General features: G+C 44.7%; 1 protein-coding gene across 1 annotated transcript in view; it reads right to left on the reverse strand.

Annotated features, from left to right (window-relative positions):
- FLT1 (fms related receptor tyrosine kinase 1) overlaps positions 1-25,381 on the reverse strand; it is a 177,069-nt gene that overhangs the window by 111,286 nt on the left and 40,402 nt on the right. The window contains exons 5-11 of the mRNA XM_047876110.1: positions 14,588-14,712; positions 10,674-10,836; positions 10,205-10,341; positions 7,591-7,765; positions 6,247-6,364; positions 3,567-3,736; positions 2,774-2,933 (exon numbers count right to left, since the gene is read on the reverse strand). Coding sequence (XP_047732066.1) covers positions 2,774-2,933; positions 3,567-3,736; positions 6,247-6,364; positions 7,591-7,765; positions 10,205-10,341; positions 10,674-10,836; positions 14,588-14,712 — 1,048 coding nt within the window. The remainder of the gene's footprint in view (positions 1-2,773; positions 2,934-3,566; positions 3,737-6,246; positions 6,365-7,590; positions 7,766-10,204; positions 10,342-10,673; positions 10,837-14,587; positions 14,713-25,381) is intronic.

A 25,381-nucleotide genomic window follows, 5' to 3' on the forward strand; every position in this document is an offset into this window, starting at 1 on the left:
TTATTCTATTTGTGTCCTAGTGCACATAACTCCCATATATCTTTCTGAACTATTTCTAAGTTAAATGTACTGTTTTAACCAACAAACGCCCAATCTGGGCCCGACACAGGTAAGCTACTCGGTCTGTTGACTGAAGAAAAAAAAAAAAAAAAAGAGAACTTCTGATGGATATGCACATTTTGTAGCAGATAATTTCAAGCAACAACATATTTTTTTATAAATGAAGCATCACTGAAAAAAGTTAAAGCTTTCCTTTCTGATCGGTCTGTGATTGGTTTAAAAAATGTCTCAAATGGAGAATAAGTCAAATGGTCAACAAACATCTGCTGAAGAGTTGAGGCACTCTCTGAGACTTGAGAGGAGTCCAGGAGGAGACAGAGCTCAGTAAACTTACTCTGTAAGTAACACGGGAGAAGGAGTTCAGGCACCACCGAAGAAATCGGAAAAAGACAGCAGAGAGTTAATGTCTCCATAGTTTTACTTTGGTTGACCTCATTCCCCAAACCCTATTGTAAATCTTTTAAGTTTATTTGAGAGAGAGAGAGAGAGAGAGGGAGGGAGAGTGAGAACACAAGCTGAGCAGAGAGAGGGAGAGAGAAAGAGAATCCCAAGCAAACTCCACACTGCCAGTGCGGAGCCCAACGTGGGGCTCAAACTCATGAACTGTGAGATCATGACCTGAGCCGAAACCGAGAGTCTGACGCTTCACCGACTGAGTCATTCAGGCACCCTCCCCAAACCACATTTTAACAGCATTATTCAAACCCAACTTCATACTATTATATTCCCACACAATTATTTTCTCAGAGTTCCTAGGTCTATCCTAAGTAGAACTGAAATTTTAGATTCATTATTAGCAAAACAAAAATTTAAAACATCTATAAAAAACTATGTTTTCTACAAACATTGAACTTTATACTTTTCTCTGAATAGCTTAGTTATTTTTCTCGTATTTGCACGTCAGGTTAGCACAAATACGGGAATAGATCCACAAATGGGTATACTTACCCCTAAATGAGCAAAATCACACAAAATCTCAGTAGATCTCACTGTGTTTGGGGCTAAATATCCACAGTGGTAAAGAAGATATTCGAGCTTAGTAACTTCTCCATACTTCTGTTCTTAGAAAATTGAAATGTGGGGCGCCTGGGTGGCGCAGTCGGTTAAGCGTCCGACTTCAGCCAGGTCACGATCTCGCGGTCCGTGAGTTCGAGCCCCGCGTCGGGCTCTGGGCTGCTGGCTCGAAGCCTGGAGCCTGTTTCCGATTCTGTGTCTCCCTCTCTCTCTGCCCCTCCCCTGCTCGTGCTCTGCCTCTTTCTCTCTCAAAAATACATAAACATTAAAAAAAATTTTTTAAAGATACTCTTGCGGGGCGCCTGGGTGGCGCAGTCGGTTAAGCGTCCGACTTCAGCCAGGTCACGATCTCGCGGTCCGTGAGTTCGAGCCCCGCGTCAGGCTCTGGGCTGATGGCTCAGAGCCTGGAGCCTGTTTCCGATTCTGTGTCTCCCTCTCTCTCTGCCCCTCCCCCGTTCATGCTCTGTCTCTCTCTGTCCCAAAAATAAATAAACGTTGAAAAAAAAAAAAAAAGAGAAGAAAATTGAAATGATATTCAGATGAGAAATCAGACGTGTGTGGCAATAGCTACTTCTTCGGAACCCTAGAGCTCATGAGCTAACTTTCGCTGTCAGAATCCAAGGCCTCAGACAAAGGATTGAAACACACGCTCAAGAAACGCTGACATTGCAGGAAGAATCTAGAAAACCAAACAGCCACTTCTGTTTATGCTAGAATTGTGTCCTTCTTAGTTTTTTAGCAAGCCGATTTTGCTTTTGTTTTCGTTTTTGTTGAATAGCAATTTCCCCCAACACTCCGCAAGTGGGGTGAAACAAACATTATGGCATGATGATCATTCTTGGGCAGTCTCAATAATACCTTCTTGTTGCACTTATTGATTCTATTCCTGTTCTTCAAATCGGCTCCCACCAACTGTCCTTAGCATCATCCCTCTAGACTAAACAAAAATGGGAAAAGGGCAGGCAGGACTGTCACCAACAGGATGCAAGGAAACACCATACAATGACCAGAAGGGAGGGATGTACCGTTCAGCAAATGCACGGTGAGCGTCGACTACCACGTGCACCACGCCCTGAAGACACAGAGAAGCTCTCAGCCGGCTCGTGGTTAAGAGAAACGACACATGTACGCAAGCCTGGCAAAGTCACGATGGCGCACGAGGTGTGGTTCATACTGGAGAGGGAGAAAGGGGTCTGCATGCGGCAGTTAGGAGTGCTCGCGGCAGAGAAGCTGACACACGAACTGAGCCTTGGGGGATAAGGAAGGACTTCTGGAGGGGGGGCAGCAAATGGGTGGGAGCGCATTTCAGATGAATGGAAGAGCATGGGTAGCGATCATCAGGGCAGGGAAGGTCTCCCATCATGTCCAACGTTCACAAAACAGGAAGAAGCTGAATTAGCCAAAGTCTAGGGATTCTCAGTTGAAAACAAGAGACTGGAGTTCAAACCTGAGTGTCAAAAAAGGCGAAGATAACCTGTCCCTGTGCTCCCCAAACTATAGAGAGAAAAATGATGACATGGCTAGCACTGAGTAAGGAAGAAGAGTAGATATTGCCCCCTCTTTCCCACGGGAGGGAAAGTCTTTGCGCCAAATACGGCTGCGTATTCCGTTTGCAAACTTCCATCTCTGTCCATTAAAGAATCGCGAGTCCAGGTATAACAAGCACTTGAAAGTTAGTCAGGAAACAAACCGTCCTTACCTTGCTTTGGAATGATTATGGTGACAGGGACGCCAGAACCACCTGACTGTAGGTTGAGGGACACCATAAATGGTACAAGTCAGGGTCTGTCTGCTGCCCAGGGGGTAGAGGGTCGGGTCTGGAAAGGACGACACGGCCTTTTCATAAATCTGGGGTTTCACTGGAAGGGAGATGAACAGGACAGAAGTCAAGAGCTGTACGGTGACTTTCTCCCGGGCCACAGCCTGAAGGACCACATTCCCACTGGTTTTGATGTCAGAGAAACAAACACATATTTGTTGGCATTACAGCTATTTTTTTTTTTTTTTTTAAAGTAGAATCGCTTTGGTAACAGTAGAGAATTGATTCCATGGTATGGACATCATGACTACAGTTATAACAAAAACATTTATTGCTTATGGAAGATAACAAGCAGACATGAAATCGTTTTGATGGGGGCATATGTGATTTTTAAAATAATTACTTAAAAGGGGCGCCTGGGTGGCTCAGTCAGTTAAGCATCTGACTTCAGCTCAGGTCGTGATTTCACAGCTGGTGAGTTTGAGCCCCACATCAGGCTCCGCACTGACCGCACAGAGCCCGCCTCTAAGCCTCTGTCTCCCTCTGTCTGCTCCTCCCCCGCTCTCTCTCTCTCTCTCTCTCAAAAATAAACAAACATTTAAAAAGAAATAAATAAAATAATTACTTAAAAAGTTGGTTTAACTTGATGTTGTTATATCGACTTTTGATTTACAAGTTTTCCTGACCTTCACCCCTCCCCAAAACCAGAAGGAAGCGTGAACAGTCAACTTACCATTTACAATTAAGGTGGTGGTAAGGTTTTTAAACACATTTGACTGCTTTATGGCCAGCAAGATTGTGTAATCCCCTGCATCTTCCGCAGCAACATCTTTGATGATTAATGAGTAGCCAAGAACCAAATAGCGAGCCGATTTCTCGGTCACAGGGAACCCATCTTTTAACCTGCGGTTAAGGGCATGATCAGGAAGTCATTCCACACTGCCTCTCCGATAGCACTTTAACACTGTCATTTACGTTTGTGAGCTCAAGGTGATACATACGTTGGTCTCAACGTTCATTTAAAAAATTTAGACATGGGGCGCCTGGGTGGCGCAGTCAGTTAAGCGTCCGACTTCAGCCAGGTCATGATCTCGCGGTCCGTGAGTTTGAGCCCCGCGTCAGGCTCTGGGCTGATGGCTCAGAGCCTGGAGCCTGTTTCCGATTCTGTGTCTCCCTCTCTCTCTGCCCCTCCCCTGTTCATGCTCTGTCTCTCTCTGTCCCCAAAATAAATAAAAACGTTGAAAAAAAAATTAAAAAAAAATTTAGACACTAAGTTTCCAGGGAAACCAGGTGGGGTTTTTAAGCTGAGACACACAGAGCGCTGGGGTGGCTCACTTGGAAGGGTGCCTGACTCTTGATCTCAGGGTCGTGAGTTCAAGCCCCACGCTGGGTGTGGAGATTACTTAAATGAAGAAAAAACTTAAAAAAAAAAAAAACCCTATACTGAGACACACTTCACATTTATTGGCAAGGAGGAAGAAGTACCTTGAAGGAAGAAAGAAAAGGTGATGGTTTAAGGTACCCACAGGGGTGCTGCTGGTCACCATGTGACTTAAGTATTAACCCAGAAGCACTGGCTGATCCCCTCCAGATGTTTTTCAGAGTTTTCCACGATGCTTCATCGGCAGCACAAGGGCCATTGTAAGTCAGATCAACTAGATAGATCATTTCTCCAGATAAAAAATAAAAATAGACTTTTCTATTGTGGTCTCATGTGGAGTTCTTATTAGTTGTATAAATGGTCACACCAGTTGTCCCTTTCATAAACTATAGTGAAACCAAGATTATCAAGATCTTTCCCCCGAGGGAGAACAGTTAAGGCACACAACTCGCAAACAAAAGGTACAAAACTTAAATTTTTTTTTTTTTTTTTTTACTTTAAATATATCAACACCTAGACATCCTGCAATTGCAAACAGAACTGAGAGTCGGGAGACTGAATGCCACCCTGTGCTGTGCACCCGACTCATCCGTTCGGACATCACGTTTCTCCAAGTTTTCTAGACTTTCTCAAAGATTTAACTCTAAAAAATTCTACGATGTCATTACATTGCACGGTTCTTCAGCTGGGCATTTTAAAATCTCTTGGTTTACTGTGTTCCGCATAAAGGTAGATGCCAATAGTTCATATCCATGCAAGTTCTGCAGGCAAATTCTCATCACTAGAGAGTCTCAGTTCTAAGACAGTCCAAATGGCTATGCTCTACTTTACGAATGCAACTACGATCTTAGTTTACTTTTATTTCCCATTAGCCAGTCGGTGGTTTCGAAGATGGGCTGTGTGTGTGTTTTCAGTCCTGGCTTCATAGTTACCGAAGAAAGTAGCACCGTTTAACAGGTGGGGATACTCTCAGATCCTTCGGAAAGAGCGAATGTATCGCCTAGAGTGATTCAGTTCCTCTTAGGGAATAACGGACACTCATGGGAAATGGGCTTTTGGACTTTCGGTACATCATAGAACAAACGGAAATCTCTCTTTTACTGCGACGGCATGGAGGGGCAAAGCAGAGTTTAACGTTCTCTTTAACTCCCTATTAACTATTTGAGGAAACGGAGAACAAATCACGCAATCACGCACCAGCAAAATAAGGGCTGGTGAAGGTGATTCTACGGTGGAACCGCTTCTATATTGTCTGGGTTGTTTTCCTAATCGGTTTCCCACCGGACTCTTTGTTTAAAATGTAACGGTCTGGGCCAAAGATACTGATGTTCAGAAATGATTTCACAGAATGACTGCAGATTATCAACAGATTACATTGTTTTACATCAGGTGTTGTGCGACCATTAAAAAAAAAAAAAAAAAAAAACCTGCTTCAGGAGTTTCTGAACATGCAAACTTCGAGCCAAAAAAAACCCCTTAATTAGTTCAAGTAGGTCCATTCGTCCGCCCCTGCAACTGAATAAGTCTTGTCTCTATTAATGTTTGTTTACTTTTAAAACAAGACTGGAACTTTCATCCCAGCTGTGTATAAAAGAATTATTTTCAGATAATAAAAGAATTATTATCCTCATTACAAGGGCCTGCTTCTTCAGGGTTACTAGAGCATGTTACATATTCAAGATGCTTCCTATCCATTGCCCAACACACTCCATTCAAAGGACGCTGACATCATAGAGAGGCTTAGAGTTGCAGAAATTCAGTCACAGGGAGTGAACGGCTAACCTGAACTGAGAACTCAGAAACACCGAATCCCTTGCTCTGTCTCCGGTGACACACCGTGTCGCCTCCCCTCCGGCCCGGTCTACCTCCTTCCCTCCTGGCCCAGAAATCCACAGAGTTCTCTGCTTTCTACCGCTGTCTGGGGAACTTATTATCTTGCTATTTTTTTCAGGAATTCAAGTCACTGGGCTCCTGCATCTTCCTACTTAACACGGCGTATCTTAAACTGATAGGAAAATAATTATGGTCCTACCACAGGACTTCTGGCGAGGGAAATGCCTTCACTTTCACAGACAGCCTGTAAGACCGCTTGCCAGCAACAGTTTCCAACACTTGCTGTTTTCGATGTTTCACAGTGATGAACGCTTTATCTTTGAAAGGAGAGGTGATAAAATAGATTAGAAAAGACTATGTTTATCTTGACCAGAACAAAAACAATCCAACTCACTGCCTCATTCAAGGACGGTTGCCAGCAATGACCCAATGGCACTGAATTCTGACCAAGCCTATCGATGAGCCCCAATATCGATCCAGGAATAAAATAATTTAGAAGCACCCCCACCGGTGAAAACACTTCGCATCGAATGGCGGCAAGCCAAACAGAAAAGCAGAGGCAGGGCAGCAGAAAGCAGAACTCCTCACATATCCACATCACAGTAAGAGAAGAGTAGAGAGACTTCTAAAGACCTGCTTGCCCAACGTGAGTATGACGGAAGAAAGTCTTCGGGCACCTGAAAATAACCGATCTGATTTCAAAAACTGACTGGAGAAAGTCAAAAGAATCCCAAAAGGGGCGCCTGGGTGGCTCAGTCGGTTAAGCGGCCGACTTCGGCTCAGGTCATGACCTCGCGGTCCGTGAGTTCGAGCCCCGTGTCGGGCTCTGTGCTGACAGCTCAGAGCCTGGAGTCTGCTTCGGATTCTGTCTCCCTCTCTTTCTCTGCCTCCCTCCCTCCCTCCCTCTCTTCCTCTCTCTCTCTCTCAAAAATAAAATAAACATTAAAAAAATTAAAGGAAAAAGAATATCAAAGGCCACTGGCAGCATTGTTCCATAGATTCTGCCCCTCACCGTTTTTCAACAGTGGAAATAAGTAAGGTTTTCAGGGACTCTAAAGAGGTTTAAGTATTTTCTTTACAGAATTTGCCTGTTGGAATTAAGCGACAACATTAGGATTTCATGAGACTAAAACCAGGGATAAAAAAATCACATCAATTCTAAGTAATTTATCACACCACATTTTCATTTCCCTAAATCCTAGGGGGTACCTGAGAGATTTCCTCCAGAGAATAAAGGAAAATCTGTCCATGTTTTTCTGGTTTGTTCATATGGAAGATGAGAAAAAGAATTTAATAGAGATTATAACATGATCTTACTGAATTATTAACCACAGTTTACTGGAAAGGAAAAGATCCTCTGTCCAATTCGAAAATATTAAATTTAAAGAGCACTTAAAGCGATTTGCTTTTTGGCAGAGGCTAGGAGGGGGAGCAAACTGTATCGCTCATGATAGGGTGCCTCTTGGCCAAAAGAGAATGTACATTTTTATAGCGCCTGCCCCAAACCCACCACGATCAGAAAGTCGAGGATGAATTTGCTTACCATATACGTGCACTGAGGTGTTAACGGATTTGAATGACGGGCCACTCTTCACATGACAAGTATAAAGTCCTTTGTCTCTGTTCTGCACATTGTATATCATAAGAACACTGTAGAACACATTAGCGTCGGAACTGCGTCGGCCAATTCGTTGCCTTATAGAAGCTCTCTTCTTTGCCTAGAAAGAAAATGCAGAACAAATGTAGAAACAGTCTTGTTCACCCGCGAGGGTACAGCATTTCTCAGGTTATGACGGAGAGCAACATTTTATGCCGAGAAGCAAACCTATCTAATGGCAAGATGTTTGGAAACTCTCTCTCTGTCTCCATGCGTTTCGAATACCTGCCCCAGTAACATTTGTTAGCACTTCGTTTTCTCCAGACGGACGTTCACGTGCATTATCTCAACGGCTTCTCCCAACAACCCGGGGAGATGGGCAGCCTTGCTGCCCTTTGACAGATGAAGAAACTGAAGTGTCAGAGACCACGATGGGCTGGAAACTCAGGCCTTCTGAGTGTCAATCTAGTGCCTTCCCTCTAAGCACACAGCCCTCTAAACAGTCACCAGTTCTCTGTGCGTAGATATCACTAACTCAGGCAATCGTTATCTTTAGTGCCTGGCGTAATGACTGCTTCTCGAATAGAACACCACGTGGGTTTTCTTTCGCTCTCTTCCTAGAAATGAAGGAGACAGTCCCGAGTCCTGGCTGCACGCACGAAAGCTGTAACCGTCCTGGCCTCGCGATCTCGCTCTTTGGGCGATGCTCTCCAACTTCGGCCAAATCACACCAAATGGATCTGAGGACGTGCAAAGCCACCTAGCCACCGGCGGTGGCAGCGGTGGGATGTTGTCCCGTGTTTGCCTCACTGAACACCAAGAGCAGGCCCCGGGGCTCAGCGGGTGTCAATTGGCCACAATGACTCCTTCCTGGTTTTGAGAAGATGAGATCACATTGCCTTTTCCTTTCATTGTTCCTTCCCCGCCCCCGTGTTTTAGCATTACATTTTATAACACATAATATGTTTTTTCTCCCTCTCCATCCTTCCCCATGAGGAGGCATGGAAAAGAAAGACTTTGGAAGCTGTGCAGAACTGGTCTTTGGGTCTTCAACTTAGCACTCGTCTGTGCCATGTTTAAGAAACTTCTACCCACCTGTCCTTGCATTGCCCTGTTGAAACAGACACACGGTTAGGCCACTGTCTTCCTTCTCAGCAGAAACCAGAAGGAAGATGGCAATCACCACCCTCAAAAATCAGACAGTCGGTCCCCTAAATAGAGTTATGGAAAAGCCCTCGGTCTTTGTAGGTATTACTTCTGTCTTCTCGCTTAGAGAACTCTTGCCTTCTCAAAGTTGAATAACATTGGTATTGTTTCTGTCTTTGGAAAACAGCTGACCCTGGGGTTCAGATATCTGCTTTGGTCTAACACTGCAGCCATCAGCCACACCTAGCTATCAAAATTAAAATAAAAGGGGCGCCTGGGTGGCTCCATCAGCTGAGCGTCTGACTTCTGTGGCTCAGGTCATGATCTCACAGTTTTTGAGTTTGAGTCCCATGTCGGGCTCTGTGCTCAGGGCTCAGAGCCTGGAGCTGCTTCTCTCTCTCTCTCTCTCTCTCTCTCTCTTAAAAAGTAAGACAAACATAAAAATTTTGAAAAAATAAAATAAAGTTTAAAAATCCAATTCCTAACTCCCACCAGCCACATTCTGAGTGCTCATTAGTCATATGGGGCTAGTGGTTACTATGTTAGGCAGCAAAGATCTTTCAATCACAGAAAGTTCTACTAGACAGCGCCATCTTAGAAGGTAACTGGCCATCAGTAGATGTAGCATCACCCTCTTAGAGTAGAGCCACTAGCAGGTCAAGAGTTTCTTCCCTCCTGGCGTTTATGGAGAATATTTGATTTCTACCAAAACCCAGAAACATCACCGAGCTTGGGCTGTGCCGCGTCAATCATACTAACACACGGCAAGCGGGTGCCGCGGGGACAGTTCGAGTTTCTTAACCATCACAGACTCCCCATCTACACATTTTCAGACGATTGTTTGCAAGGATGTTTGCTTTGAATGAGGAAACCCGACTTGGCCTTTGTTCTTCTCGTTTTTCTGAAGGACAGCACTGCCCCTCTGTCACTTCACAGATGGAGTACAGGATGACTGGGCTGTAATATCTCCCCTTTCCAAACACGCTCCGATCAGGTGCCTGACTGTCGGCCAGTATCTTCAATTAATGCGCTGACAACAACTTTTTGTTGTTGTTCTTACAAAAGACAGTCCCTGCCTGGCATCTAGTGATAAATTTCTCTCTCATCTCTAAACCCCAGAGAAAGTTTCCAGGGATGAGACAATCCCCTCTTCCACCCGGAATCATGCGATAGAAATACCAGCCTAGACACTTCAAAACAAAACCTCCAGACATCAAAAGACCGTATCTGTGCACACATACTCCCAAAAGTCAGACCAGGAAAGCATCCCAGCAAACCCACAGCTTCCCTGTTGACTCCAACTGCCACAGGAGTCGGAATATCCTGATTTTTCCCACCTCAAAAACGCAGTGGCATTTCACTCGCCAAAAATAAATATCGCCCTACGGGAGAAATAGAAAAAAACGTCACTCACTTCACCGGGATAACTCCAGGTCATTTGAACTCTCGTGTTCAAGGCAGTGGTAGTTGTACAGTTGAGAGTAAGAATGCGACCTCGTAGCAACTTGACTGGGCTTGGAGTGCTTATTTGGGCATCTATGATTGTATTGGCTGCAAGCACAAGAAATGAGATTTTTTTTTTTAAATCAAAGTTCCAGGGGCGCCCGGGTGGCTCAGTCGGTTAAGCGTCCGACTTCGGCTCAGGTCATGATCTCACGGCCCGTGAGTTCGAGCCCCGCGTCGGGCTCTGTGCTGACAGCCCAGAGCCTGGAGCCTGTTTCAGATTCTGTGTCTCCCTCTCTCTCTGACCCTCCCCCGTTCGTGCTCTCTCTCTGTCTCAAAAATAAATAAACGTTAAAAAAATTTTTTTAATCAAAGTTTCATTAAGCAGATACACGCTGGAGCATTTTGGCTCACGTCCATGCCTCTGGAACACCACTTACTTTGTCGATAGGTAAGATAGTTTGTCTTGTACAGATGTCCGTTGACTGTTGTTTCACACACCAGAAGCCCTATTTCTCTGTATGTGGCGTTTGCTATTATGAAACCCTTCCTGCTGTCCCAGGTTATTCGTTTTCCATCAGGGATCAGAGTATCATGTGGAAACTGAAAAGAAAGAGATGGGCTTGAACAAAATCGCACCAGCACCGTGGCGATACGGCTTCACCGATGGCTTCTGAAAACATAATTTTCACCGAAGATGCAAACAGTACAGGTAAAAACTCTAGTCTGTGCTAATTGGCTTTTTCGTTTTCTTCGCATGTAGCAAGAAACACACGATGATGATAAATTACAGTAATTATTATAAGAATTCATCATCAGCCTCAGTGACGAGCCGCACCCACCCAGGACGGACCCAGCTGTCACGTCAGACTTCCAGTGGGAGCCCTTATCACTTGGCCTCCGGGAATCAGCCTTGCAACAGACTGGCCTGACATTCGGTAGAGAAACCACTGAGGAATTTTTCCTCTGGGGCTGCCAGGTTACCCTCCCGAGTCCCATCATCTGGAGCTTTTAATAAGCCATAACTTGTCCTCCCATTTTTGCATGACTTAGTAAAGAAGTGGCTGTCCTAAGAGGACCGTAGATAATTCCAAGTCCTTGGAGATGCACACCATTGACTTGGCTCTCGCTGGGGTTATCGTCTGGGAGGGAAAACGCCAACGAAACAGACAGCAGCCACAGCTGCAAACAGATGCAGAGTGCTGTCATGAATGAAGTGCTCTCAAATTCTCAGAAGCATTCCCAAACACAGTGAGTCCAAACGGAAGAAAGGCATCCATGATTTGATTGGCCCTTATGCCTTCTGCTGGACGCCAAGGACTTTATTTTTGAAGACGGCAATATAAACAACCCGCCTCGAGGTCAGGCTTTACTAAGGGGCATTGCTGCATACTGAGTGGTCCAGCCAAATTCCCCCGATGCCAGATCGCCAGCCCAATTTCAGAGGCAGAGCACCCTGGCTACCACTGTGACTTATCTCCCGCTAAAAAAGGAAAAAGAATCAGACTACCTTCCCACGACAGATTATAAAGGAAAAGGCCAAACTGCCCTGAAGAAGTTTCCGATCTTTTCTGTCTTCTTTTAAGAAAGTGCACCTTGCGTTCGCTCCTCCGTTTATCAATTATTTATATTGCTTGCTGAAGGAGCTAATCTGGCCGGGATTTGTGACTCTATGGCAGAAATTCCTATGTGAAAAGTCACCAGTGCCCTGTCTCCGAGAGCACGTCTGTGTTGGTCTATGTCTGTGCTTCTTAACTCTGAGAGGAACTGCAGCCTGTTTCTGAAGACCTGCACGCAAGTGAGGGACGCACTTCGTGTTTCAGTAAATCGTGATTCCATCTGCAAACTTAGGAATGCTAGGTGGAAGAGAAAGAACCTTCTCCTCTAATTCGGTGCACACGATGAAGGGAAAAGCTCGGGAAAATTGAAGTCAGGGATTGAAATTTCTGATGCCTTAACAGCAGGTGAACGCAGGGGCGCCTGGGTGGCTCAGTCGGTTAAGCGTCTGACTCTGGGTTTCGGCCCAGGTCGTGATCTCCCGGTTCGTGGGTCCGAGCCCTGCGTCGCGCTCCGTGCTGACAGTGCCGGGCTCGCTTGGGATGTTCTCTCTCCCTCTCCCTCTCTCTGCTCCTCCCCTACTCGGGCTCGCTCTCTCTGTCCAATAAATAAAACTCAAACAGCGTAGCCGAACACAAGCATGTGCTGAATCTAAAAGGAAGGTTTGCTGATGGACTTCCTCAGCCCAACTGAAAAATATACTGAAGTCTCCTTTAAGGTTTTCGACTAAGATTCTCTTACTCTCATCTACCCTTACCGCCACTAATAGTATTCCATTGACAAAGAAACTTTGTTCAGAGGTGACAAGAGCTCATCAGCTACGGTGGTGGCTACGTGTGTCGTAAAGGGACAGGAGGATGAGCGGCCTCGAAAGAAAGGACTGTACGGGAGGCTGTCTCCAGGTGACCTTGGCTCTGCCACCGCTGGCCATGGGGAGAGGAGAGGGAGGGGACAGCAAGTTAAAAGGGTTAAGAGGAGAAGCGGGGGGCGGGGGGGGCGGAGATCTTAGAGCAACTTTAGGGCAACACAGACTCGTTCCAGTGTATATGGGGCAAACCTAAACCCCTATTAGAACACTATGCCTTGCTCTCTTGCTTGTGTGTATTAGAGATCTTAGGTAGAAAAACCGAGAAAACAAACTTCCTCCTCAAATTTGTACACGTGGGAATCTGGGAGTGTTTCTTACAACAGACCAGCGATCTGCGTTAGAGCAAAAAGGCAAGGGGCTTGCACAAAACAGAGACGTGCTATATTAATCACAGAGCGATTATTACGTCAAACTAAGAGGAATGGATACCATGCTTGATAAGAAATATCACTGGATAATCAATCAAGCATTGAGTATTAACGTGTTAGACAGATACCCTCGAATGGGGGCTCAGTTTGGGCCAGGAACTGTGCCAAGGGCTTTTAATGCATCACCTCAGCTACTTCCTGACACCCACGTGAGGCGGGTGCTACTGTAACCACTCCTCTCTCTCCAGTGAGGAAACTGAGGTGGAGGGAGTTCTGATAACTAGCCAGTTTGCCCGGCAGGTTAAGTGGTCGGGTGGTAAGAATCCAGGCAGCGTGCCACAGGGCTCTGCTCTTAACCACGCTGGCCTTTCTCCTGTACCAACTAAACCATTAGCAAAGGTGGCGAGGTCATGGAAGGAGCAGTCAAGATACGGATTCCGATGGCCATTGTGGCCTGCGGTGGGAGGGTCTTCAACTCCTCCAGAACCTCAGTTTTTCCATCCACCAGTTGGGTTAGCTCCTCTGGCCATTTCCAGCGCTGAAATATACTGCTTTTCAACATGGGTGGTGACACACGGATACAATGGAAGCCAAGACCTGTCACCGATGGACTATATCGAGGGCTTCTATCAAATCAGTAATGTAGGAAAGTGAAGGCAAGGGAAGAAGACGCTTCCCTCATACTCCAGGATTCAAGGTCAACAGTGATAGCGAAAATCACTCTGAACTTTTCCAACTCGACTACCACCATCACCAAACTCCTCCAGAGTACCCACAGTGTGAGCCGTCGTGCTGGGTGCTGCCTTGGTGCTGCCTTGGGACAGCCTTAACCGTCCCCTTTAAAGCTCAAAGCTCTTAGGAGTCACCACAGCTTTCCACCTGGGGAGTTCTTGTCCAACTTTCAACCCTAGTCCACTCCCAAACTCTTATTGCCGATGAATTAGCCAGAATGTCACATTTTAGTCCTTGTCTTTATTAGATTCGACTCCAAATCTTTTTCCTTCTCCACGTGCATAATTTATAACACGGTATAAAGAATAAAAAAATCTCAAGCATAACTTTCTCTCCCCCTCTTTTCCCTTTTCCTAAGCAGCTAAGTTTGGATGCCCAGCAGGAGAGAAGCTTGTTGTTACCAAGAACTTCGCGACTCAAACTAAAGGTGGTGGCTCCATAGGCACTTGTCTCATCGTTCCGTCCTCGGCAAAAATCTAGATTAACTGCTCTCTGCCAAGCTACTGACTCACAGAAGCAAGAGAACTGGGTTTTTTTCCCCCCACATCTGCAGACATTTGGATTTGTGGCAATATAGAAACATTCCCACAATTTTAGTTCTTTCATTATAGTCACACGCATTTATGCCCACGTTATCATTTTATTTCATTTAAATACATGCATGGGTAGGACGTCTAGCACTTATCCTTTATAGTCAAAAGACACTCCAGAAAAGTCCACTGAGCAGCCCGAATGTCTGTAAGAAAACCATTCCAGAGCGATAAAATGACGAATTCACCATGCTCATTTGCAGTAAAGGTATTCTGAGAGAAGCATTGCTCGGCTTTACCTTTTTTAAAGTAACAGTGACGTTAGGTGACGTGACCCGGCAGGGGATGACGACCTCCCTTCCTTCAGTCATATATATAATTTCAGGTATTTCACTGTGCATCTCTAAGAAAGGTCTATCTGTATCTGAATGAGAAGAAAATGCAAAAAAACAAAAAACAAAACAAAACATACATATAAGTGGTTGTATGAAGAACGTGTAGACATTATGGCTGGTGAGACAGTATGGTCATGTCAAAGGTCCCCCATCACGTGACCCATAAATTCACACATTCTCGTCTCTGAATTTGGCCCTCTGTTTTTGCCCAGGAAAAGAATGCTTCTATAGCGAACCAGGTTCCTTCTTCTGTTCCTGGCCTGGGGTCAGATTGCCCCTGATGCCCCGATATGCAATTGTGAAACGGGCGGGGTGGCGGTGGGTTTAGGTCACTATGGGAAAGAAACCGTGAAAGTGCAGGGAAAAAGCAAGGCGAGTATTCTGCATGAACTTCTTGCCACAGCTACGCTAAGTGCCTCAGGAAGCGCCCTCCGGAGCCTTCGTAAGGAGTCAAAGGGCCCTGGATGCGATGGTCAGTTGACTTTGGAGCACAGATGGCTGGCAGAGAGAGGTAATGCAGACGTATCAACTTGGAGACAGGATTCGCATTTGAATGACAGAAGCCTGACTTCAAGACCGTCCCCAGCAGACTAATCATGAACGAGAAGCTCTGAGCTGCTTAGGACAAGGGGAAAGGTTGGAGGAGCAGTGTTGAAGACCACATTCACCTCACAGGCACATCAGAGGTCTCTGGCACGCACTACATATCTACGAATGGCATAACGTGTGCCAGTGCACACAAAAGGACTGGAAAAGGCTTTAAACCATCACCCAGATACCACCCTTAAAAAGTATGGCATCTGGCCAAGTCTCAGGGGCCAGAAGGATTCAAACCACCTGTTCAGCTTCCCTGTGGTTCCTCCGGGGACCAGAAAGGCATCATATGTCTTAGAAACATTTGCACGGTCTACCTTGCCCTTGCCCTCAAGAGCCCGCTGCCATTTCATGACCTCTGCAGGAGTCGCTGTGCTCCCATCTTCTGCCCTTGACTCCAGCCTTACACGCCCAGACGGAAAGAACCCCAGCGTCTACTCTCTCCATCTGGGCCTGAAAGACCCAACTAGGTCCCCGCCTGCTTGCTGTACTTTAGGAAGCTCACTCTGGATGCCGGATGGAGAATGGAAAGAAACAGAGGAAGAAGTAGGCAGTGGTTGCCTAGACTAGCTGGTGGCCATGAGGTTGTCATGGGTAGAACCGTGTCCCCCCAAAACACACAAGGTTGAAGCCCTGACCCCCAGGACTTCAGAGTGTGACCCCGTTTGGGTCAAACGGAACCACTGCCCACGAAATTATCAGTTACGCACGGCGGGCCCCTACTCTGGTGCGACTGGTGGCCATAAGAAGACGGGCCTACGTTGACAGACGTCGGAGGGAGAAGCCACATGAAGACCCAGGGAGAGACTGGAGAGCCGCGGGTGCAAGTCAGGGGAGGCCAAGATCACCAGCAACCACCACAAGGTAGGAAGAAGCCAGGGAGGGTCCCCCTGCCGGTGTCCGAGGTAGCGTGGCCCTCTGACACCTTGGCTTCATCTTCTAGTTTCTAGAACGTGAGACAATAAATTCCTGTAGTTTTGATCCCCCAACCCCTGCAAAAAAGACGATACTGCTGGAGCCTGCTTAAGATGGAATCATTTGGTACACACTAGATACTAGAAAGACCCTATTATCACAGCCCAGCTCACATGCCCTAGATTTCTAAATAACTCCTCCTTGTCCTCTGGGAAGCGTGCTGGGCCGGCCCCTTCCTTACACCCTTTCTCCGCCCAGCCCACCCTCCGGGCTTTCCTCCTGGGCTATCCCACTTCAAATACTGGATGCTGAAAGGACAGGTTACTTCTCCGGCTACACGTTGGATGGAGAATTCCTAGAGGAGAAGAAACAGACTGTAGTCATCCCCGTCTGACGTGCACTGAACGAACGAATGACCAAACGAGCGAACAAATGAACAAAATGGATGAAGGGCTACCCAACAACCCTCCTTTCACAGATGAGAAGACGGAGGTGTAAATATGTGAAGCGACGTGAGCAGAGCCAGGCCTGGAGACCTCCTGACCTCCTTCCCCCGTCCCCACCCTCGGGGCTGGCATTCCCCCTCCCCTCCCCCCCTTCCCCCTGCCCCCCCGCCCCCCCCCCCCCCGCCCCGCTCAGGAAGGGCTGCATCTGGCAATCGCTCCTCAGAGACTGAGGCTGATTCTCAGACATTCAGTGGGGAAAGGATGTGCCCTGTGTCCTACTGTCTGGCAATGGAGCAGTTCTGAGAAGAGGACAATCACCAAGGGGCCAGGGTGGTGAGGGGAAGCCTGGGCACAAGGCCCTTACGAGGCTGAGTCAGAGGGAAGCAACAGATCATGGTGGTTAAGAGCACACAGGCCAATCATTTTAGCCTCTGTCCTTCATCTGCAAAATGAACGTCAAAGGGTTCTTATGAGGGTTACATGAAGAACACTTACCTGGCAGACAGTGACCACTATAGGCGTGCTAACTGTGGCTTTTCTTATTATTATGAGAGATTTGAACTTAGGGACAGTAGGTGTTAGGGTATACGAAAATCACAAATTATACCCGTGATCTTAACGATAAAAGGCAGAAATACACATTCATATATGGCGTAGGAAAAAGACAAATGAATGCACTAAAATGTTTGAGGAGTGGCTTTACAGATTATTTTCTTGTTTACCTTTTTATAGACTGTCAGACGGTCTAGAACGAGCATATGTTATTTTACAATAACATTTTGAATTATTGAAGGTAGGTCTCGAATTCTAAAGCAACGTCCATTTTTACTTGAGGAAAACTATCAATTCTGCATTGGATTTATTTCAGTTTTGCACAACAGAATGGGACGTTAACTGCACAGTTAGTATGATATTTCTACCGGGAGAGCTCGGCGGGCGTAGCGACATACGGAGGGAGGAAAAGTTAATTATGCAGAGACAAAGATTCACTTATCAGCACAAAATTCCTCCCCTAAATAAAGTTGCTGAGCTAGACTTTCAGCCAGAAACTATTGGGATTTGATCATTCCTTTCCTTCCTCCCGTGAGTCTGTATTTTTGTCTTCTTTGTGAGATCCAAGGTAAACACAAACACCAGGAAATGGTTTAATTCATGTAACTGAACTGTAGATCCTTCACATTTAATTTGCTGTCTCCTTAAGCAATAGTTTTCAACAAAGGGCCCTGGCATAAAAAGTTTGTGCAGGAAACAGTAAACATCAGTGCGGTCATTTCTAGGCTAATGAATGCCAATCCCAAATGAAAACAGAAGAGGTAAACTCACCGTGCCTTTGAATTTCTCCTTTCCTTCTGTCGCTTTGGGTCGCCCAAACGCTTGAATTTTACTACAGCTATTGGCCTTTAAAAGCCAATACCCATACCAGCTCTGGGCGCACCACGGTTCTGTTCAAAACTTCAGTGAATTGCGTCCGTCCCAACACAATGCAAGACACATCATTTGTATCAAGTCAACAGCAGCATTAAAATCCACTGTGTCTGCAAATCGGCTGATGACTGCGGATACACACACACGCGCGCGCACACACACGCACACAATATGCTCTGGGCTTATTAATAGTATATACTTCCTCTGCAATTTGCTTCAAGGAAGGGCCAAGAATGAACTTGCCTGACATATTCTAATACAAACATTTTTTGTTTTGTAGGACCATAGATACAGAAGAGGTCACGGTTCCATTAATATCACCAGTAAAACCACTTACAACTCCCATAGGACGCGTTTGTCTTTGTCACAAAATTAAAAATGACTTCTCAACCCCGCCAGCACTGCAGAGTGGTTTCCTGAGGCCAAATTGGCTGGTTGTCGAGTGAGGAAGAGCTGCTCCAAAGATTGTCGGTGTTCTGGCAGCGCAGACATGCTGTCACCAGGGACTCGCGCCGACGCACAGCTAGGTGGAGGTCGTGCCACCCTCCCCTCTCTGAGCCTGCAGAGCTCAAGGCCATGAGAGGAAACTGGCACAGAATAGGAGGTTTTCTCATCCGATGCGAGTATCTGGGCTACATCCTTCAGGACAACAAGCGGGCTCAGACACAGAGCAAGATCAAACGGGGACCCTTGCTCTGAATGGTATTACATCTATTTTTTTAAACGGGTTTTTCATTTTTCCTTTTGAAATATGTACTCGCTCTGGCACATTAAGGCACACAGACACAGAAGTCCCAGCATGCCTGGGAGTCCCATCGGCATCGCCTGGGAGTTCTTCCACTGGGTTCGGAGCAAGCAAAGGACTCCAAAAATTCAAGGAAGCTCTGCGGAGTTGGAGAGGAGCTCAAAAGTAAATATCTTATTTCCGAGCACCTTCTCATTTGTATGATTTTTATGAGATTTTTCCTAATTTCCTTTCATTTCAGTTTCTTTACCTCTGATCCCTGGTCATGAGGACGCCTCATTATTTTAAAGGAGGATGTGATTTTAATCGATTGAGGACGAAGTGAGGAGGATGAACCAATCGCATGAAAAGGGCTCCCTCTAGACACAGGAGTCTTCATATCACACGGTCCTTCGTATTGTGGACCATACTTAGTGCCCAAGGAGAGTCGGTCGATCAGGAAAATATTTCATTTGAAATACGAGCAAAAAAAAAAAAAAAAAAAAAGAATTGTGGGGCCGGGGGAGGCAATTCCCACACTGACTTATAGGGCCCATCAAAGCCTTTGCAAATTTGAAGCAGAGCTTTGGAGCAACCAGAAGAAACCCGAAGTTGCTATACTAATATTAAATAAAATATACTCTAAAACAAGAAATTTTGCTAGAGATAAAGAAGGATACTTTATAATAAGAATGGGGTCAATGTATCAGGAAGATATCATTATAAACATATGCAACTAACAACAGGGTACCAAAATACAGGAGGCAAAAACTGACAGAAACGAAGACAGACATAGACAACTCGACAGTCATAGACGAAAATCTCAATATCCCACTTTCAATAACGGCAGAACGACTAGACAGAAAACAAAAAAGAGGACTCGAACAACACAACTAACCAACCAGACCAAACAGACACCTGTAAGAGATCCATCACAGTAGTATATACATCCCTCTCAAGTACACAGCGAACATTCTCTAGGATAAACTGTATGCTAGGCCATGGAACACAACATGGATAAAAGGATAGGAATAAGACAAAGCGTGTTCTCCAACTACTGTGGAATGAAAACAGAAATCAGTAACAGCAAGAAACTTGGAAGGAGCACACATTAAACAACACATTCCTAACCAGCAAACGAAGCAAAGAAGAAATCAAAAGGGAAATTAGAAAGTACCTTGAGATGAGTGAAAATGAAGACATCACATTCCAAAACGTATGGGCTGGAGCGAAAATTTATAGCTGTGTTGAGGGAAATTTATAGTTGTATGCCTACAACTTGAAAAAGGAGTAAGAGATCTCAAACCAATAACCCACTCTTCCAGCTTAGAACTCTAGGGAAAGAACAGGAGACTAAATCGAGAGGGAGCAGAAGGGAGGAGAGAATGAAGATTAGAGTAGAAATTAATGAAATAGAGAACAGAAAAACAATAGAGCAAAATCCGTGAAACCGAGAGCTAGTTCTTTGAAAAGATGCACAAATTGGAGAACCTTTAAACAGACAAACCAAGACAAGAAAAAGAGAAGACAAATCAATAAATCAGAGATGAAACAGTAGGCATTACTAAATGTCTAAATTACTAAAATAAAAAGCATTATAAAGGAACATTGTAATTGTTTGCCAGTAAGTTCGATAACATGAAATGGACAAGTTCCTACCAAGACATGTACTACAGAAACTAACTCAACGAGAAAGAGACCACCCAAATAGACCCATAGTAAATAAAGAGACTGAATTAGTAACCCAAATATTACCAACAAAGAAAAGCCCAGGCCCAGATGGCAAGAGAATTTTATCAAACATTTAAATAACTAACACCAACTCTTCAAAAAACTTCTAAAACAGAAGGGAAAACTTCCCAATTCATTCGACGAGGGTAGTGGTACCCTGATACCGAAACCAAAGATATCACAAGGAAACCACAGATCAGTATCTTTTGTGAATGTGGACACAAAAAAAGCTCAATAAAACACTAGCACATTGAATATATATAAAGAGACTTATACATCATAACTAAGTGGGATTTGTTCCAGGAATGCAAGACTGGTTTAATATCCAAAAATCAACATCGTTAATATACCGTATCAGTAGAATACAAAACAAAAGGCACACGATCATTTCAATAGATGCAGAAAAATCATTTGACAAAAGCCAAACCCCTTTCACGATAAAAACACTCAACAAACCGGTAATAGAAAAGAACTTCCTCAACCTGCTAAGGGCATCTGCAGAAACAAACAAACAAACAAACAAACAAACCAAGACAAAACAAAACCTGACAACCAACAACCAATGTCATACTAATGATGAAATACTGGATGCTTTCCCCTTAAGATGAGGAGCAAGGCAAGGTCACTATTTCGATTCAACACTGCACTAGAGGCTCAATGGCTATCATAAATAATGCAATATCCTCGCCAGCACGATTAGGCAAGAAGAAGAAAAAATAAAAGGCACCCATATTTGAAAAGAAGAGGTAAAATTTTGTTTTCAGATGACATACTCTTCTATTTAGAAAATCCTAAGGAATTCACTACAAAAAAACTATTAGAACAGTAAATAAGATTGCAGGATCCAAGATCAACATACAAAAATGAATTATATTTCTAGATACTTGCAATGAACAATCTGAAAATGAAATTAAGAAAACAATTCCCACAGCATCAAAAAGAACAAAGTACTCAGGAATACGTTTAGCACAAGAAGCGTAAAACTTATACTTTGAAACTATAAAAACATTGTGGAAAGAAATTAAAAGATACAAATAAATTTTTGAAGCATCCCATGTTCATGGATTGATATTAAGATGGAGCCAAAGTATGGAAAGAACCTGAATGTCCCTGACTGATGAATGGACAAAGAAGATGTGGTGTATATATATTCAGTGGAATATTACTCAGCGATGAAAAAGAATGAAATGCTGCCATTTGCAACAATGTGGATGGAACTAGAGAGTATTATGCTAAGCAAAATAAGTCAGAAAAAGATACATGATTTCACTCATATGTGGAATTTGAGAAACTCAAATGAACATAGGGCAAGGGAAAGAAAAAGAAGATGAAGACAGAAAGGGAGGCAAACCATAAGAGACTCTTAAATACAGAGAACAAACTTAGGGTTGCTGGAGGGGAGGTGGGTGGGGCATGGGTTAAATGGGTGATGGGCATTAAGGAGGCACTTTCCAGGATAAACACTGGGTGTCATGTGTAAGAGATAAACCACTGGGTTCTACTAAAGCCAAGACACCAGTGTTTGTTAACTAACTAGAATTTAAATTTTCAAAAACGATGGCACTGCTCCCCAAATTATTCTATAGATTCCATGCAATCCCTATCAGCATTCCAGCTAACCTGACAAGCTGATTCTAAACTTCAAAATTGCAAAGAATCCAGAGCAGCCAAAATAATCTTGAAAAAGAAGACTAAAGTCGGAAGACTTTCACTTCTCAATTTCAGAAGTTACTACTAAGCCTATCAATGACAGTGACTAAGACAGTGTGATACTGGCGTAAGGACAGACACACAGATCAATGGAGTAGAACTAAGACTCCAGAACTAAGTCAATGAGTCTACAGTCAATTGAGCTTTGGCAAGGGTGCCAAGATCATTCAGTGGGAAAAGAATGGGCTTTCCAACAAATGGTGAAGTAACTTCACACGCAAGGAAATGGGGTTGTATTTTACACCACACCATACACAGATATTAACTCGAAATGGATCGAAGCCCTAAACGCTAAAACTAAAACTTTAAAACTTACAAAGAGCCACAGAGGTAAATCTTCGTGATCTCAGCTTTGGCATTGGGTTCTTACATACAATACAAGCAACAAAAGAAAAACAATAGATGAATTGTGCTTCATCAAAATTTAAAACTTTTGTGCTTCAAACAGTACTATCAAGAAAGTGAAAAGAACTCACGGAATGAGAGAAAATATTTGCAAATTATAGATCTGATAAGGGATTTGTATCTAGAATATCTAGAATATGTTTATACATATCTAGAATATATTAAAACCTAGGCATATATATGTATCTACAACATACAGCACAATATTTTATGCCTAGGTTATATTAAATATAATTATATAAAATTTATTAATATAATAAAAAATTGAGGAACTCTTACAATTCATTAATAAAGACAAATAGCCTAATGAAAAAGGCTATTTTTGGGGCGCCTGGATGGCTCAGTCGGTTGAGCATCCGACTTCAGCTCAGGTCATGATCTCACAGTCCATGAGTTCAAGCCCCGTGTCGGGCTCTGTGCTGACAGCTCAGAGCCTGGAGCCTGCTTCGGATTCTGTGTCTCCCTCTCGCTCTCTCTCTCTGCCCCTCTCCCCTCATGCTCTGTCTCTCTCTCTGTCAAAAATAAACATTAAAAAATTTTTGAAAAAAGAAAAAGGCTATTTTTTCACAGCCTGGAAAAAGGCTCTGAATAGACATTTCTCCAAAGAAGATACACCCGTGGCTAAGAAGCACAAAAACAGATGCTCAACATCATGGACCATCAGCAAAATTCAAATCCAAACTACAACAAGATCCTGCTTCACATCCAGTAGGATGGCAGCAACAACAACAACAACAACAACAACAACAACAATAAAACAACCCACACTAACAAGTACTGGCCAGGATTTGGAGAAACTGGAACGCTCATATACTGTTGGTGGGAATGTAAAATGGCGTAGCCACTTCGGAAAAACAGTCTGGCATTTCTTCACGTGGTTAAACGTAGAGTTACCATATGACCCGGCAATTCCTCCCCTAGGTATCTTCCCAAGAAAGTGAAGACTTACGTCCGCACAAAAACTTGTATACGAATGTCATGGCCAAAAGGTGGGAACAACTCAGATGTCCGTGTACTGATAAACGGAGAGCTAAAAGGTGGTGGCCTCCCCTAGGTATCTTCCCAAGAAAGTGAAGACTTACGTCCGCACAAAAACTTGTACACGAATGTCATGGCCAAAAGGTGGGAACAACTCAGATGTCCGTGTACTGATAAACGGAGAGCCATACAGTGGGATGCCATCCAGGCAACAAAAAGAAATGAAACGCTGACACGTAGCACAACGTAACGTGGATAAGCTTTGAAACGTGCTGAGTGAAAAAAGCCAGCATGTATTTATATATTTAATGACAAAACGCCACGTATTTCATTATTCTCTTTATATGAAATGTCCAGACGAGGCAAACCGATCAGGACAGAAGGAGATTAGTGGTCGCTTCGGGCCAGGAGGGAAGGAGGGATAAATGGTGATATTCCTGAAATTCAGTCGGTGGAGCGTCCGACTTCTGCTCAGGTCATGATCTCACGGTTCCTGAGTCCGAGCCCCACATGGGGCTCTGTGCTGACAGCTCAGAGCCTGCAGGTTTCTGCCGGTTAGGTCAGATACGGTACACAGATCTTTCTGTTACAGCAAGGCAAACCCAGAAAGCTCCTCATGTTCCAGACTCCAGCTGCTGTCCTAAACTTTCAACGATTTTGAAATGTATTACGCGTGCGGTACAAAATAAGAAACGCCTCCGTTTATAAGAGCTCTTTCCTGACTACCCTTCTTCAGAAGAGAAACAGGTTTTGCCTGGGCTCACATCGAGGCCCCACTGACCTAATTACAGCAGCTAACTGGATATAGCAAGAGAGGAGAAAAGGGCAAGGGTTAGAAAGGAGAGAAGAGAACACAGAAGACAGTCTGCCCTTGTTCCTTCCTCTTGCGTTTCCACGAACTTGCTCTTTGAAACATGGGTGGCTAGCTGTAGATCAGGGTAATCAACCACCTCTCAGCCCTGCGTCCAGCACTGGCTGGACAGAGCCAGCTAATGTTTCTGGAGAAGACGTCAGGAGCAGCAAGAAAAAAGGTGAAATCAGGACACATCACGTACCCAGCACTGTGCATAAAGCACAGTCTGTGAACTCAAGGTCCTTATGCTGTAGTCTAGCCGTATGGTCAAGGCACATGCTTCTCCCACACAGACGTGCTCAGACTGACTACAGGAGAAAGTACTAAATGGTGCCTTAAAGGAGAATGGGAATATCATTCTTTAAAAACCACAGCTAAGATCTAGATAAGTTAGTTGAAGATCTAAACAAGAGTGCAGCGCTGGGTAGATGGAAATCTCGACCCTACCACAAGATCAAGGCAGGCCAAGGTCTCAGGCTTCCCCCGCGCCCTGGAACCCCGCTCCCTGGGTGTTCACACCGAGCTGCTTAGCGGATTTTGGGGTTCACCGAATGAGTGACCTTTGTCAAGCTCTTCATCTTCATCAACTGTAGCATCCCAAAGAGAAAAGGAAAAGAGAAGGACAGAAAAGATGGTAAGAAGGAAGAGAGGAAGAGTGGGAAAGGAAGGAAGGAAGGAGGGAGGGAGGGAGGGAGGGAGGGAAGGAAGGAAGGAAGGGAAGAAGGAAATATGGAAGGAAGGAAAGAAGGAAGGGAGGGAGGGAGGAAAGCAGGAAGGAAGGAAAGAAAGAAGGAAAGACGGAAGGAAGGAAGGACGGACAGATGGAAAGGTGGAAGAAAGGACAGATGGCAGGAAGCAAGGAAAGAAATGAAATGGAAATGAAGGAGAGAGGAGAGGAAGAAACAAGGAGCTCTGAA

The sequence above is a fragment of the Prionailurus viverrinus genome, chromosome A1, assembly GCF_022837055.1.
Source record: "Prionailurus viverrinus isolate Anna chromosome A1, UM_Priviv_1.0, whole genome shotgun sequence".
NCBI classification, from domain to species: domain Eukaryota; kingdom Metazoa; phylum Chordata; class Mammalia; order Carnivora; family Felidae; genus Prionailurus; species Prionailurus viverrinus.